Source organism: Littorina saxatilis, linkage group LG8 (genome assembly GCF_037325665.1).
Source record: "Littorina saxatilis isolate snail1 linkage group LG8, US_GU_Lsax_2.0, whole genome shotgun sequence".
In the NCBI taxonomy this organism is placed as follows: Eukaryota; Metazoa; Mollusca; class Gastropoda; order Littorinimorpha; family Littorinidae; genus Littorina; species Littorina saxatilis.
This window is the reverse complement of record NC_090252.1, coordinates 54,247,049-54,262,048: the sequence shown is the minus strand read 5'-3', so window position 1 is coordinate 54,262,048 and position 15,000 is coordinate 54,247,049. Positions and strand designations below refer to the sequence as shown.

General features: G+C 41.3%; 2 protein-coding genes across 3 annotated transcripts in view; both read left to right on the top strand.

The window, feature by feature from the left end:
- The window catches only part of LOC138973851 (uncharacterized), a 146,934-nt gene extending 137,833 nt beyond the window's left edge, over positions 1–9,101 (top strand). For both annotated transcript variants that reach the window (XM_070346561.1, XM_070346562.1), the window contains 4 exons: positions 133–168; positions 6,194–6,226; positions 6,674–6,811; positions 7,162–9,101. In XM_070346561.1, coding sequence (XP_070202662.1) covers positions 133–168; positions 6,194–6,226; positions 6,674–6,811; positions 7,162–8,087 — 1,133 coding nt within the window. In that variant the 3' untranslated portion in view covers positions 8,088–9,101. The remainder of the gene's footprint in view (positions 1–132; positions 169–6,193; positions 6,227–6,673; positions 6,812–7,161) is intronic.
- A 3,610-nt stretch (positions 9,102–12,711) lies between these two features.
- Positions 12,712–15,000, top strand: part of LOC138973847 (uncharacterized) — an 11,120-nt gene continuing 8,831 nt past the window's right edge. The window contains exons 1-2 of the mRNA XM_070346557.1: positions 12,712–13,028; positions 14,408–14,737. Of these exons, the coding sequence (XP_070202658.1) occupies positions 12,965–13,028; positions 14,408–14,737 (394 nt within the window). The 5' untranslated portion in view covers positions 12,712–12,964. The remainder of the gene's footprint in view (positions 13,029–14,407; positions 14,738–15,000) is intronic.

Genomic DNA, 15,000 nt, shown 5'->3' with positions numbered 1-15,000 from the left:
GGATGGAAACGTGACATGTGAGTCAAAATAGGCTAACTGAGTTTATTGTGCTGCTCTTTCTTCAAAACAAGACTGTTTATGCACAAGTGGTTTATAGTGTTTCTGCCATTTTTTTGGCAAACTATGTTTCAGCAACGGCAGTGACAACACATGGTACAGCAACTACAGGTAAGCATTCATGGCAACAATACGTGTGTGTGTGTGTGTGTGTGTGTGTGTGTGTGTGTGTGTGTGTGTTTATGTGTGTGTGTGTGTGTGTGTGTGTGTGTGTGTGTGGGTGTGTATGTGTGTCTTTCAGGCTGTTTTTTCTGACTGTGTCCTTGTTGGTCTATCTGTCTGTCTGCCTGATGAGAGTTGAAAAATAAGTAAGAGACACCTTTAGAAAGTCAAGTATAGAATGACTCAGAGGAAAGCAACAGGGTTTACTCGACTTCACTGAAGAGTGTAACGTCACGCAGTTGCATGGTTATCTTGAAGTTTCTTTTAAGTATGTGCATTTTAATAATATGGAGTTTTTCTCCCCCGTCTAGATCATAATTACAAGCTCACACTAAAAGGAAGTAACTTTCACCTGGATTGATTTTTTTTGCACACACACACAAACACTTTCCACCGTCCGTCCTACAAAATAAAAGCAAAACAAAGTTACTCTTTGTCAGATCATTATATTAGACAGGATCGCCAACTCCGCGCGTGCGCTAGGGCGGCAAGTTGCCGAAATAATTGTGCCGCCCAGTTCGTTTTGTTTACAGGCAAATCAAGAAAAACAAAAACAAGAGTGAGACATGTTTAGCATGAACATATAGGCCTACGTATACTTTTTAAAAGGGATATACCGTTACATTTCTTCTGCTGGGGCAAAACATTTTAATATGCAATGTTTTGTAATGGTTTCCCAGTGAAAAGACGACCCAAGGGAGTTAACTACCGTAACCGCGATTGAATGCACACACATTTTTTCCTTTTAATTAAATTATGTGTGGTTGCGTGCCAACGCACACAAAAACACCAGTCATATATGAATGTCTTACTCTTCATATTTAATTGAACTTTTTAAGGTATATGTCATACATGCACCATATCTCGCAAAACGAACTGTGTTGTATATGTGTGTGTTTTTTGTTGTTTTTTAAACACGCACGGTATCGAACAATATTCTCTAGCCCCTAATAGGCAAAGTACCTGTGGGACATGTCACATGAAGCACCATTTATTGATTGAGACTTCAGAGGCATGATTTGAACTATTAGGCCTAAAAAAAAATAGGTGTGGTTACGGTAACCCGACCTACCCTATTTTTAGGGGCCGACCCTATAACTTTTTATTACATTTGTAAGAAAATAAAAAAATAAAAAACGAGTGCAGAAAACGCAATGAAAGCGAAAGCGCTCGAGTCGCACACTTATTTCCCTGTCAAGTAGGTTTAATTTGTACACATTAGAAAAAAAATAAAAAATAAAAAATGATTGCCTACCTTCCTACCCTATTTTTTTGTGGCTATGTTACCTTAATCACACCTATTTTTGTTTTGTGTGTGTGCCTTAGTTCAGAGTCTTAGCAGTTCTCAGAAAATATCAGTTATCACATGCTTTACTGGGGTTGGCCAAACCTCAGAATTTTACTTCGTCAGCTGGGCAGTAAAAATCAAGGGTCTGCCAAACCCGGCAAATGCAGTAGGCAGCCCAGAGATCCCTAAGTATCTCTCCCAAAGATGGTACTTTTCGGCAAGATTTACAGTTTCAAGCTGTTGGGACAACTTCTTTGAACATGTGATTTTATAGAGTTTTTTGGGGGACATCCTCATCATCTTGTTTCTCGATTGAGAATAATCATTTATAGATGACTATTATTCATTTCCCTTGTTGGGGTGTACTTGCATGTACTGGTGGTTGATTACCCAAATGTCCTCTCAGTGATTGAGGCTTATATGAGGCTCAGTGATTATAAATGTCACTGTTTTTTTTAACGGGTTTATTCCGTTATTTTATGTGTACTAATGGTACAGGTAGATATGGGGAGTGGTGTAGTTGTTTGTTCAACCCATCTCATTATTTTGTTTCTCCACAAACAGATAATCATTTATGTATGATTTGTAGTGTACCTCATAAGATCTGAGTGTTATAATCACAGTAGCTTTGATAGTAGAGGCTGAGCGTTTCCAATGAAGGTAAACGTATTGTAGAGATCGGTAGTCAAAGCTGTTTTGCCTGTCGGTGATGAGAAGGTCATATATATTGCCCTTGGTTGGGCTGTTGCTCTCCTAATGTGAGGCAGATTAAGTTGAAGTACCTCTCAGTGATTGAGGATTCCGTTGTATGTGTACCTCACACATTCTGAGGGTTATGATTACAGTAGCTTTGATAGTAGGGGCTGAGCGTTCCCAATGAAGGTGAACGTATTGTAGAGATCGGTAGTCAAGGCTGTTTTGCCTGTCGGTGATGAGAAGATCGTATATATTGCCCTTGGTTGGGCTGTTGGTCTCTTAATGTGAGGCAGATTGAGTTGAAGTACCTCTCAGTAATTGAGGGTTTCGTTGTATGTGTACCTCACAAATTCGGAGCTGTGACTGTAGTGGGGACTGAGCGTTCCCACTGGCAAGTAGTTGACTCTGCGTGTTTAAGTACAGGGTGACACGAAAAAAACAGATCCCACCAAAAGTTTAATATTTTCTGAAATAATCAGCCGATTCTTTTATTTTTTCAGGTGAGCCAAGCTGAAATGATGTTCTAACAGCCCACCAAGTTTGAGCTTCAAGATGTCATGGGCAACGGAGCATAAGACATTTATAGTCGAGGCCTATTTTCGCCGGCGAACAGATTTGCTCGGGCTGCGCACAACAGACTCTCTGACTGAATCAATATTCCTCGGTGTCCTTGCTGATTTAGGTCGACCAGAGTGGGATCCCCTGTTAGGGTTTTTACTATTGAGGTTATTGACAGTCCCATGGTCTCTGAACTTATCCCTCCATCCATAGATAACTGATTTAACAGGAAAGTCTCTACGTCCAAACTGTCTTTTGAATTCCAGTTGAGCAGCGTGGATAGAATTCGACCGAAAATAGGCCTCGACTATAAATGTCTTATGCTCCGTTGTCCATGACATCTTGAAGCTCAAACTTGGTGGGCTGTTAGAACATCATTTCAGCTTGGCTCACCTGAAAAAATAAAAGAATCGGCTGATTATTTCAGAAAATATTAAACTTTTGGTGGGATCTGTTTTTTTCGTGTCACCCTGTAGATAGTTTGGTCAGAGTTGATCTGAGGTCTTATTGGCGGGTAACAGTTCCCGCTCATGGGTTGGCTGCTTCGTGTAATTAGGGGATAAGTGTGTGTCACTCAACGTCCCTGTGGTTGGGGGTGGCGTCAGCGATTGGTGTAGTGGGGCTCTTAGCCTTAGGCTTGGTGGGCGGAGGTATTGTGGCGGTGATTGTTGGGCGCGAAACTGCGTCCCTCCCTGTCCGTTGCGGTTGGGTAACCGTGTTACGTGTCAGTTCTTCCGTGTACTTAGCACTGGTAATCAGTGTAAGATTAAAGTAAACTGCTCCCCGCACCCCCCAAGCCAGAGAACAAGTTAGTTTCTATCCCCCCCTTCCACCCTCCGTGTCCGTGTGCATGATACTGCAAGCCCACGGCACGATACTTTGTCTGCTTGTCATGAACTAGTTATGGAAATTGAATTACACACAATCAAAAGAACATTTGAGGACAAAGAAACAAACCTGAATCAATTTCCAGCCCTTCTTCGTAGTCACAGTCAGAGCCACACGTCTCTTCTGCCTGCGATTTTGATTCCAAATTGTCCATCGGGCTTTCATTGTCATGATGCCGTCTTCGCTTTGAGTCAAGTTCAACCTGAACAGTTTTAGGACGTCCTCGTTTTCCAGTGAGAACCTTAATTTTGACAGACGGAATTGCTTCGAATCTCTTCGCGCGCGGCATTATCACGTCAAGCTTTTTTCATCACCGGAAATCGCGTCCGGTAATGGCGACGTAAATTCTTGATTGGAAATTAATAGTAAACGATCGATGAAACAAAAAACGGGATCCGAAAGACACAAAAACTCAAAAGATCAAAATGTAAACTGTATGTTTTGCTAGTTTGGCTTTATTTTCGATTTGGCTCCATTCACTGAGTTATCCGAACGGCGGCAGTGCGGAACCGCAGCATCCATCGCTATATATAGCTTCAGCGCGGCTACAGGGGCCTATCATCGCAAAGCAACCCGAAGACTGAGCTACACAGCCTGCTCAGAGTACGTTCTCCGAGTACAAAGTACCCTTCTCACACGGCTGTCCAGCCTGTATTCAAACATACTTTGTAACCGCTATGAGCGAAGTGCAATGGGTGGTGTGTGTGTATTGTGTGTGTGTGTGTGTGTGTGTGTGTGTGTGTGTGTGTGTGTGTGTGTGTGTGTTAGTTTCCCTATGTGTACATGTTTCTAGATTATGTTCTTAGTTGGCACAACATAGAAGGCAGCTGAGTATCATGGCAGGAAAAATTAGCTGTGTTCATTTAAAGAAAAACAAAATCACAAACGGTAAGGCCAAGACATTTGTGAGCCGGACGAAGAGGAACACACTTGTTAGCATACACTGTCTTGAGTCGAGCGTTTGACAATGCCTGAGCCTGAAGGCGGGTGTAACTTACGCCTCTTGGTATCAATCTGCCTTAGAGATGAGGACGACAGTTTGCCAGATGGCCAGAATAGCGCGCTGCATTTTCCTGCATAGAACTAAGGCGCTTCTGCCGCGACTGTGCCTGAGCTAAACATTGGCGGGCACTGCTCACAGCCCAGCATACGGCACTGTAAACATTCCCCGTTCCTTCACCTCTCTCGCCACCATCCGCCCTACACTTGGTCTCATGACAGCATAGTAAAAACAACAAGTCGCGTAAGGCGAAAATACAATATTTAGTCAAGTAGCTGTCGAACTCACAGAATGAAACTGAACGCAATGCCATTTTTCAGCAAGACCGTATACTCGTAGCATCGTCAGTCCACCGCTCATGGCAAAGGCAGTGAAATTGACAAGAAGAGCGGGGTAGTAGTTGCGCTAAGAAGGATAGCACGCTTTTCTGTACCTCTCTTTGTTTTAACTTTCTGAGCGTGTTTTTAATCCAAACATATCATATCTATATGTTTTTGGAATCAGGAACCGACAAGGAATAAGATGAAAGTGTTTTTAAATTGATTTGGACAATTTAATTTTGATAATAATTTTTATATATTTAATTTTCAGAGCTTGTTTTTAATCCGAATATAACATATTTATATGTTTTTGGAATCAGCAAATGATGGAGAATAAGATAAACGTAAATTTGGATCGTTTTATACATTTTTGTTTTTTTTTACAATTTTCAGATTTTTAATGACCAAAGTCATCAATTAATTTTTAAGCCACCAAGCTGAAATGCAATACCGAAGTCCAGGCTTCGTCGAAGATTACTTGACCAAAATTTCAACCAATTTGGTTGAAAAATGAGGGCGTGACAGTGCCGCCTCAACTTTCACGAAAAGCCGGATATGACGTCATCAAAGACATTTATCAAAAAAATGAAAAAAACGTTCGGGGATTTTTATACCCAGGAACTCTCATGTCAAATTTCATAAAGATCGGTCCAGTAGTTTAGTCTGAATCGCTCTACACACACACACACACACACAGACACACAGACACACAGACACACGCACATACACCACGACCCTTGTTTCGATTCCCCCTCGATGTTAAAATATTTAGTCAAAACTTGACTAAATATAAAAAGAGAAAGACAGAAATGGTTTTATTACCAGACATAATATCACCAAGTATAACAAGTATAGGGTTGCGTTCGGGATTGGACGTTGGGGACGCTGCAATATGACAAGTCAACTATCAAGTATATTTTGTGTGACTTTGTATGAGTTTAATATGTCTTCAACTTCACAAGGGTTAAACAGGAGTTCCCATGTTTGTTTAGTTTTTTTTCTTAACACTAATTCGAAAAGTTGGGTCTTTATGTGCATTAAGAAATACACGCAGGGATTCATATATATTCTTCTACATGTACTCAGTGGGGTTCTAACTTGATCTGTGTCTACTGGTACTGCGTTTAAAAAGTGCTTTTGGAATCAACTCTTTTAATCCGTAACAAACTGCAGGAAAAAAAAAGTTAGGAAAAATGATACAATAATTTTCTTTTCTTTCTTCAGCACAAACTTCGACTGATGGAGAAGGAAACGAAGGTATCACTTGTATTATTTTGTGCCGATAGTATATGAAATCGCAATGTCTGCTTTTTGACTCCTGAGAACATTAATGTATAGTTTAGGTCAACAGTATTCAAAATGAGGTCGTTAGTTCATACACTGACGTAGCTGCTATGATACATGCCGGTTGAGCTCAATACTTTCTTTCAAATGTATATTGCCATATTCTTCAGTGAGTTTAAAACTAGATTACTTCTGATTTTACCAAACACCAAAGAAATGGAAAATATATCTATTTACTAAGTCAAACTGTTAGTTAATTAGTTGTAAGTTGATAAGTTGTTTTAAGTTGAACAGTAAGTTAGTTTTCTGGCTGACTTTAATCTTGCTTGCTTGCTTGGCTTGATGGGTGGTTGGTTGGTTGGAATGAAGGGTGGGTGGTGGTAGGTTCACCTAAAGCACATATGTTTTGTTTTCTTTTAGAAAAGGACGATGGTCTTCCGATTGCAGCCATTGCTGGTGGTGCGGCAGCCTTTCTTGTCATCATCATCATCATCATTGTTGTGGTGGTGGTCGTCAGACGAAGGAAAAGACAGAAAAAGGCTCACGCTGACAATAACGGTAAGAGTGACTTCTTGTTTACTTCATATTCTTTATAGTCTGTTTCTTTAATCATAATCAAATGAGAACAAGCTCTGAAGGCAACGTACATCTGATAAACAAAGAAACGCGAGCGCTCCAATAACAGACAACAGTTAGTGAGATTTGTGTGGAAAACTAGCGATTCATAATTATAGAATATGTTGTTGCTTTTTACTGTTCAGCATTCTTTGTGTTTGAAGATCGATTGTCTTGAGTGTGATTGGTTTTCATTACTAATGTACATTTCCGCTAACCTCTTAGTGGCCGATTTAATATAGGTATGCAAAACCCCACAGACTATTTAACATGTGTCTTTGGTATGTTCCCAGTATTAGAAGAGCACGCGAACCCGATGTACGGCAGTGGAGACGAACCAGAGACAGCGTCACCTTCCAATTCCAAACCATCTGGCATCGCTCTGAGAATCCCTACCGACACCAGCAACAACGTCGCTACTATTGAAGATGCTGACAACACGATTGACGCTGGCTACTCTTCCATGGCATTTGGTGAACAGCAAACTACATCGCCTGCATCAGCGACAAGCCCCACTGGACAATCTTCCCCGAACACTGACAGCCAGCCAGGCTTTCCAATGAATACTACAACCCCTGTGGTTGTTACTGATGCCGACCTCTACACTTCAGTTGATGGCATGGAGCAGGAGCAATCTTCAGGACCCGTACAAGACCATGCTGGTGGATATTCAACAGTCGGAGGTCCCAACAATTCTGCAACAGCTGCGCCCAGCGGAGATGTGTACTCCGTTGTTCAGAAGTCAGGACCACGGGCTCAGAGTACCACTGCTACCACCACTGTGTCACCTAACAACCCTGGAGACAGCGCTGACGGTGCCTATGCCTTCGTCGACGTGTCAAGATCAAGTGCTTCTGCTCCTTCCAGCAAGACTCCGTCCGGTGACCTTGTTTCCGACAACGCAGACAACACATACGCTGTCGTGAACAAAAGCTCATCGCAGGGTAAAGGTATCGGTGCTTCCGATTCTCCCGACACAAGTAACAGCACCCGGCAAGCTCCATCAGGGGATGTGTACGCTCAGGTTGATAACATTTCCAAACCGAACAGATCCACTCCTGAACATGACGACGAAGGACAGAGTAATGTGTATGCTCAAGTGGACAAGACATCCAAGGGGAACAACTCAACTCCAGTGCAGCAAACCCAGGCACAAGATCAGAAGCCTGGAATCAAACCCAAGCCTGCTCTTAAACCCAAACCTTCTTCCAATGTGTAGCTTCGGCCAAGAACATATCGATGGACAAATCTGAATACCTTCCTCGATCTCTTTTGCTATCCATTGAAATTATGCATAGCTACAGTAGTTATTCCTGTGCTGAGAAGTATTAACAGGCAGTTGTTCAGGATGTAACAAATGTCTAGATAAAGCATTGAGTCATTTGGTGACCTGAAGCCTGAGGAAAGTGATCATGAACACAATTTAAGATGAACATGTCCTAACGTTTTTCATGGAAGATTTCAAATGAACATGCAGAAAATCTCTAATTATCTCTAAATCTCTATAATCTCTAGTTGATGTATATTATCAGCAAAGCCATTGCTTTGTACTTGGTGCTGTGATTGGTGATTTAAAGAGATACTTTAGTCGATCTTTTTTCTTCAATAGTGAAAAGTCATGTCTGTTTTGTTTTATTCATTCTCTATAGTCTTTAGACTGTATTTGTTGTGACGAAACGTGCTCTGTAAATGTCACTTTGTACATTGACACACATATATAAACATCTTGTCTCCCTTGTATTCGTACATATTGCATAGTAGTTTGTATAATTTGTGTCAGAGAATCATGTCGAAAGTGTGTCAAATATGCGAGAAATATTGCACACCGTAGGTTGTTGTATAAAGTACCTTTGATCATACATAATAATCATTTACTTGTTGAGATGAGGAACACTCGCTATCTGCTACAATTTTCTCTTGAGTTTGCTGAAAGTGCACGAACAAATGCTACGCTCCGTCAATGTTGTTCTCCTGTGAGAACGGTGATTCATGTGTATGATTTAAGGCATCGCTTTAAACGTGATACTAATGTTACCTACACATGCAGGAAAGAGTTATGTCATAAAAAAACACCCATATTCGGTAAAACAAATTTGACTAGTGTGAATTCGCTGTAAGACTTTATAACTACTGCCGGTAAATATGGCTTTGTGTTTTTGTTTTCTTTTCTGTTCGTTGGTAGACTTGTTGATTTTGAATTTATTTAACCACGTATAAACTTTTGTACTCTAAATTATGTGTATGCAATCATGATCGCAAGCAAGTGTGTGCGTGCGTGTGTGTGTGTGTGTGTGTGTGTGTGTGTGTGTGTGTGTGTGTGTGTGAGTTAGAGTGAGCATGTATGCAATTGTGTGTTGTGCGTGTGTGTATGTGTGTGCGTGTGTATGTGTGTTTGTGTGAGCGCATGTGTGTGCGTTTGTGAAAAGACAGAGAAGGAAGTTATCATTCTTACAAGGAACACCAATCCCTTAACGGACTCAATGAGACAGGGGAAGCTACTCAGAGATGGAGAAACACATGTAAAGCCCAATATTAATTGCGAAGCTTTATCTTAGCATTTTCGACACGGTGTCACGAACAGGTTGTGGGACACAAATTCTAAACAGAAGCCATTCGTATTGTAACAGATGGGTTTCTATGAATGTTTTCATTGGTTCTTTCTGTCTTCCCTATACCCTCTCTACTTTTACCCCGACACATTTCCATGTCAATGACGGTGTCACGAACTGAAAACTCTGCCTGAACAATCCTTCTCATTGCGGTCAATGCGTATGCGCTAACATGGGGAGATTAATCAGGTCGTGAACAACCTAACCCCAACCCTAACCCGCATTTTTTAAGTCCAAGATGTTCGCTTGCGCATTGAACGCAATGAGAAGGATTGTTCAGCAGAGGTTTCAGTTCGTGACAACAGCAAAGTCATACTCGGGCTTACAAATTAAGGGACAGCCTTTGCACAGCTTGGAATGCACTGGCCATAGTCATACCGTGCATACAAACCCCGTTCTGTTAGTCAATCAACGAATTCATTCCAACAAAATGCATTGATGAGTCTCTTTCTTTCCATTCCTGACTGGAAACTCCAAAACAGAAAGAATGCTAACGTTTCAAAATTCAAAATAGAAAACTCGAGAAAGGTAGGTTAGTTAGTTAGTTAGTTAGTTAGTTGTTGCTGTTTGGGTCCAGCGGACCATATGTGACCCTCCACCACGAAATGAGTCGCATGTCACCTCGCGCGGTTCTGCGCTAGGCTTAATATAAGTCCGGGGAGTGTCTGGTAACAGTGTGGGGGTCACCTTAGTCACAGGCTTATAACTCAAACAGTTTTTGCTCTTTTCACCACTGGATAGAGCATAAACAACTCTTATGAAAATGTAAAAAAAATATGAACATCATGCAAAGGTGACATGCGACTCATTCCGTGGTGGATGGTCACATATAGGCCAAATCTGGACCCCAAGAAAGGTAGGTGACTGGAACGTTCAGTTATTGACACACAGAAAACACGTGACAGTTGCAGTACGTCGACCCAGTGGTCCTATACGTAGACGTATTGTTAATGTATCATTTTGTTTTGTCAATAACGTTCCAATAACCGACAGTTCTTGTTTTTGATTAATTCTGTCCTGGCTGGAATCACACATACAAAAACTAGACAATAAAACAAAAGGTGACGTGATGGACATGACAAGCTTAGTCTTTGTTTTCTGGTAACAGTTTCTACCTTAACTCAAACCGCCATTCCAACTCAACTCAACTACTAATTAGATTTGATTGAAAGTATTTGAGTGCAGAGGAGAAACAAAGCCCACGTCGACATCAACACACATTTTTGTAAGTAATCTTTCTGAGTCTATATTGACATTCAATGATTTTGCACTCAACGAGTACTTCATTTACTCCTTATTGTAACTTAGTACAACAAGGCACAAGGAACAGAAACAATGTTTTCAGAAGGTTTTCAAATGACATTGATGAACTGATATATCTCTTCCGTTTGTTTTTGTAAAAACTTCTTGGACCCTCTTGTTTGTCACATATCCATTCACACTGACAGCTAGGAAGATATTTGCACCCTCTCTCAATCTTCCCGCATGTTTATAGCAAGAGGGGGTATTTGTACCGTCCCTCAATCTTACTCCATAATTTTAGAAAGGCAATACTTGTACCAACTCCCCCCCCCCCCCCCTATATGTATCCACGTGTTTTTGGCAAAAAAGATGTATGTACCCTGCCTTAATCTTTATGTGTGTTAAAACTGAGGAAGACAATTGTACCCTCTGTTAATCTTGACACACGTTTAAAGTGAGGAAGACAATTGTACCCTCTGTTAATCTTGACACACGTTTAAAGTGAGGAAGACACTTGTGCCTCTCTGAATCTACATTCACTGTGTCTGTGACAGTCAGGAACATTATGTTTTCCCTCCGTTAATCTCCAATCACGTGTACAACCATAAAGATATTGGTAGTCTCCTTGAGTTTAACTTCACATTTAAAGACAAAAACATACTTTAACGTATTTGACACATCTATTAGGGACACTTTTGTTGGGGGCGTCATCCTCTGTTCTTGCGACATATGAGTCCTGTGAAATTGTACCCGATGTGTTGTAAATCTGTTTCATGTTTTGCTATTTCACGTATCAGTCTTTTTTTGCCCTTGCAATGGTGATATGATAATTGTGTATGCTGTCCATGAAAATCCATTGATAGCTCTGATCCCGCTAATCACATTTGCGCATGTCTAGTGGACCCGTTAATATTAATGCAAAGCTTTGATTTCTGAGTACCTTTGGTAGTCTATGACATTTCTCTGGCGGTAAAGGCACCCTCAGTTAATGTATAGAAGGCCTGTGAGTGCATTTGTTCCTTTGATATTTGAGTACCCTGCATTTTTGGAGTGGCAAAACCCCTCTTATACAGTTTATATATATAACCCTTATATAAGTTTGGCCTCTTACTTCGCAATGTTCATGACTGATATTGATTGATATCGTCTGCTTATTTGGTGACGGCGAACGCACGAAGAAGAAGTCTGCTTATTTGGTCAGCTGCCATTCGTCAGGATACAAACGCGAGAATAAAGGTGTTATGACGAATACATAAACGTCACAGCTAAAAGCCGCCTACTGCAGTTCTCATGAATCACAAACTAAACAATATCCCACACCCCAGTTTGTGTACCTGTGGGCAGCCCATTGCATATGTTTTTGTGTCGGGTGGGACACTCCCTTAAATGCGTGCCGTTTCTGTTTTGAGGTCGATAATCTGAGAAATAGAGTAATTCAAAAGAACAATAACAATAACAATAACAATAACAGCACTTTATTGTCCATTAAAATATTACATAAAAATGGAAATTTTTCTTCGGCACACCCTGTCTGCCTGTAAACGATTAAAGGTGTGTCAGTCAAATATTCCCTCGGCATTGGGTACAGTGTTTCTCTTTCAATGCCATTTTCAAACGCAGCATTACACGACACTGCGTTTCGTCATGCACGCGCAAGAAGGGAAAGTTATATCGCTTCACAGATAACTACCCTATAGAAAAAATGGTTTTATGGGGAGCATGACGGCCGTGAATCTCAATTACTCATTAAAATCATATCAACGAATAAATCTTCACGAACTTCTTTGACGCCCATGCAGATCTTCAAATCACTCACTGCAGAAAAGGAGAATAAAACATTCAGGTAGTGGCGGCCCCTATTTTATCCTAGAAAGGGGTGGCAATCGCTGTAAACTATAGCCACGGACAGTGTCTTTTGTCGGTTTTCAAAACCAGTTTTTTAAAGAAGCTTTCAACAGTTGCCAATAACACACACTACCCGTTTAAAAAAGGAGCCTTTTTACTGTCGCCAATAGCAGTTGATGACATTACGCAGCGTGTAGTCCTTTTCATGTTTGCCCTTACAGCCCACTCGAAAACTTTCCTTTGAGGCTGAACACGTCACCGATCACTGTGTGATCCAACCGTCACCAGACGCTTCGTAATACGTGTGCCTGTGTGGACGTGTCTGGGTTAAATAAGCGTGATAATATATACAGGTACAAGGCGTGAAATTGACAGTGTGAATTACAGTGTAAGCATCGTGATGAGGCGATACGAGAGTCTTCTGTTCACATTGTTTCTGTGGATGGTGGTGGCATCCGTTAAAGGTAAGTTCGTGGGCTTGTGAAGTTATCATCCACGCTCCCAGAGAGAGAGAGAGAGACAGAGAGAGAGAGAGAGAGAGAGAGAGAGAGAGAGAGAGAGAGAGAGAGAAAAAGAGAGAGAGACAGTGAGGGGGACAGAGAGAGAGAAAGAGAGAGAGAGATAGAGAGAGAGAGAGAGAGAGAGAGAGAGAGAGAGAGAGAGAGAGAGAGAGAGAGAGAGAGAGAGAGAGAGAGAGAGAGAGAGAGAAGAAATCAAAACAAACATACATTGACATACTCAAAGACACATCATTACCTACACATCTACAAACTCGGGGACAATCATGAAACACTGTAGCCTGCATCAACTGCCACTGTGTTTGAGGCTCTGTTTTCTTTAAATATATTAAACTAATTGTAAAGCAAACTGAAAGCTGTACTTCCATTTGTATGTCTGCCTGTCGGTCTCCCTGCCTGTCAGCCTGTCTGTGTGATTGTTTTTCTGTGTGTCTCTGTCTCTGTCTGTATAGGTCTATCTGCCTCCCCTACTCACACACTCTTATTATGCTAGCAGTCTAGCTGTTCCGGATTTGTTTATAATTATATGTTGCTGTTGCTGCTGTTGTAGTTGTTCTTGATGTTCTTATTGTTGATTATGATGATATCATTACTGTGGGTGTTTTCTATGATGATGTGATTTGTGTTGTTGTTGTTGATCTGGCTATTGTTGCTCTTTGGTTGTTCTGGTGTTGTTGTTGATGTTGTTGTTGTTGTTGCTGTTGTTGCTGTGGTTAATTGTTGTTGTGTGGGTTTCTTTCTTTATTTGGTGTTTAACGTCGTTTTCAACCACGAAGGTTATATCGCGACGGGGAAAGGGGGGAGATGAGATAGAGCCACTTGTCAATTGTTTCTTGTTCACAAAAGCACTAATCAAAAATTTGCTCCAGGGGCTTGCAACGTAGTACAATATATTACCTTACTGGGAGAATGCAAGTTTCCAGTACAAAGGACTTAACATTTCTTACATACTGCTTGACTAAAATCTTTACAAAAATTGACTATATTCTATACAAGAAACACTTAACAAGGGTAAAAGGAGAAACAGAATCCGTTAGTCGCCTCTTACGACATGCTGGGGAGCATCGGGTAAATTCTTCCCCCTAACCCGCGGGGGGTTGTGCGTGTGGGTGTTGTTGTTATTAATTTTTTTTTAGATTTAAAAAGAAGAATCTTTTATATACACATTAACATAACACACAGCATACACAGAATTTACCAGCATAAGCTATGATTGTCTTAGCGCATACACACGCACATACCTAGAGAAGACACATACATAGACAATAGTTGTGTGGTTGTTGTTGTGGTTGTTTTTGTTGTTATCAGTTATTCATTGTGTGTAGGTGCTGCCAACATCACTGAGTGTCCCCTTGGCGGTGTGATGCTGCGAGAAGACCGCTACCCGGCGATTCTCACGTGCCAAGGTTTCAGTGACACAGACACTGTCACGTGGAGTGTCAAGGCCAAAGGCACTCTGGATAAAAACTTAATATCGTGTAGACCAAATCAATCCTTCTCGTACAACTCTAGCGAAAGAGACCTTCTGGTTGGACGGACTGGAAATGTAAGCCAGTTGTACATCCTGAACGAATACAGATTGCGAGCTGGGAGAGCGAGCATCCAATGCAGTATAGGGACCGGGAACACTATGCCATGCGATGTTGAGGCTGTCAGTGAGTACTTGTGTGTGCGTGTATGAAAGTGTGAGGGGTGAACATTACATGTTTTATTTGTTTGAGGACAGGTTCTTAGACAAAGCATATTGTGCCACGAACCTTACCCTTGTAAAATATTGTTCTTTCGCTCATTCGCTCGTTTGTTCTCGAGCTCTTCATTTCCCTTGAACATAGCATTCATCTTCTGTTCTCTTTTTTCTCTCACTCTGTCTTTCTCTACCCTCCCACCCCCCCCCCCCCACCCCCCTCCAATCTTCTCT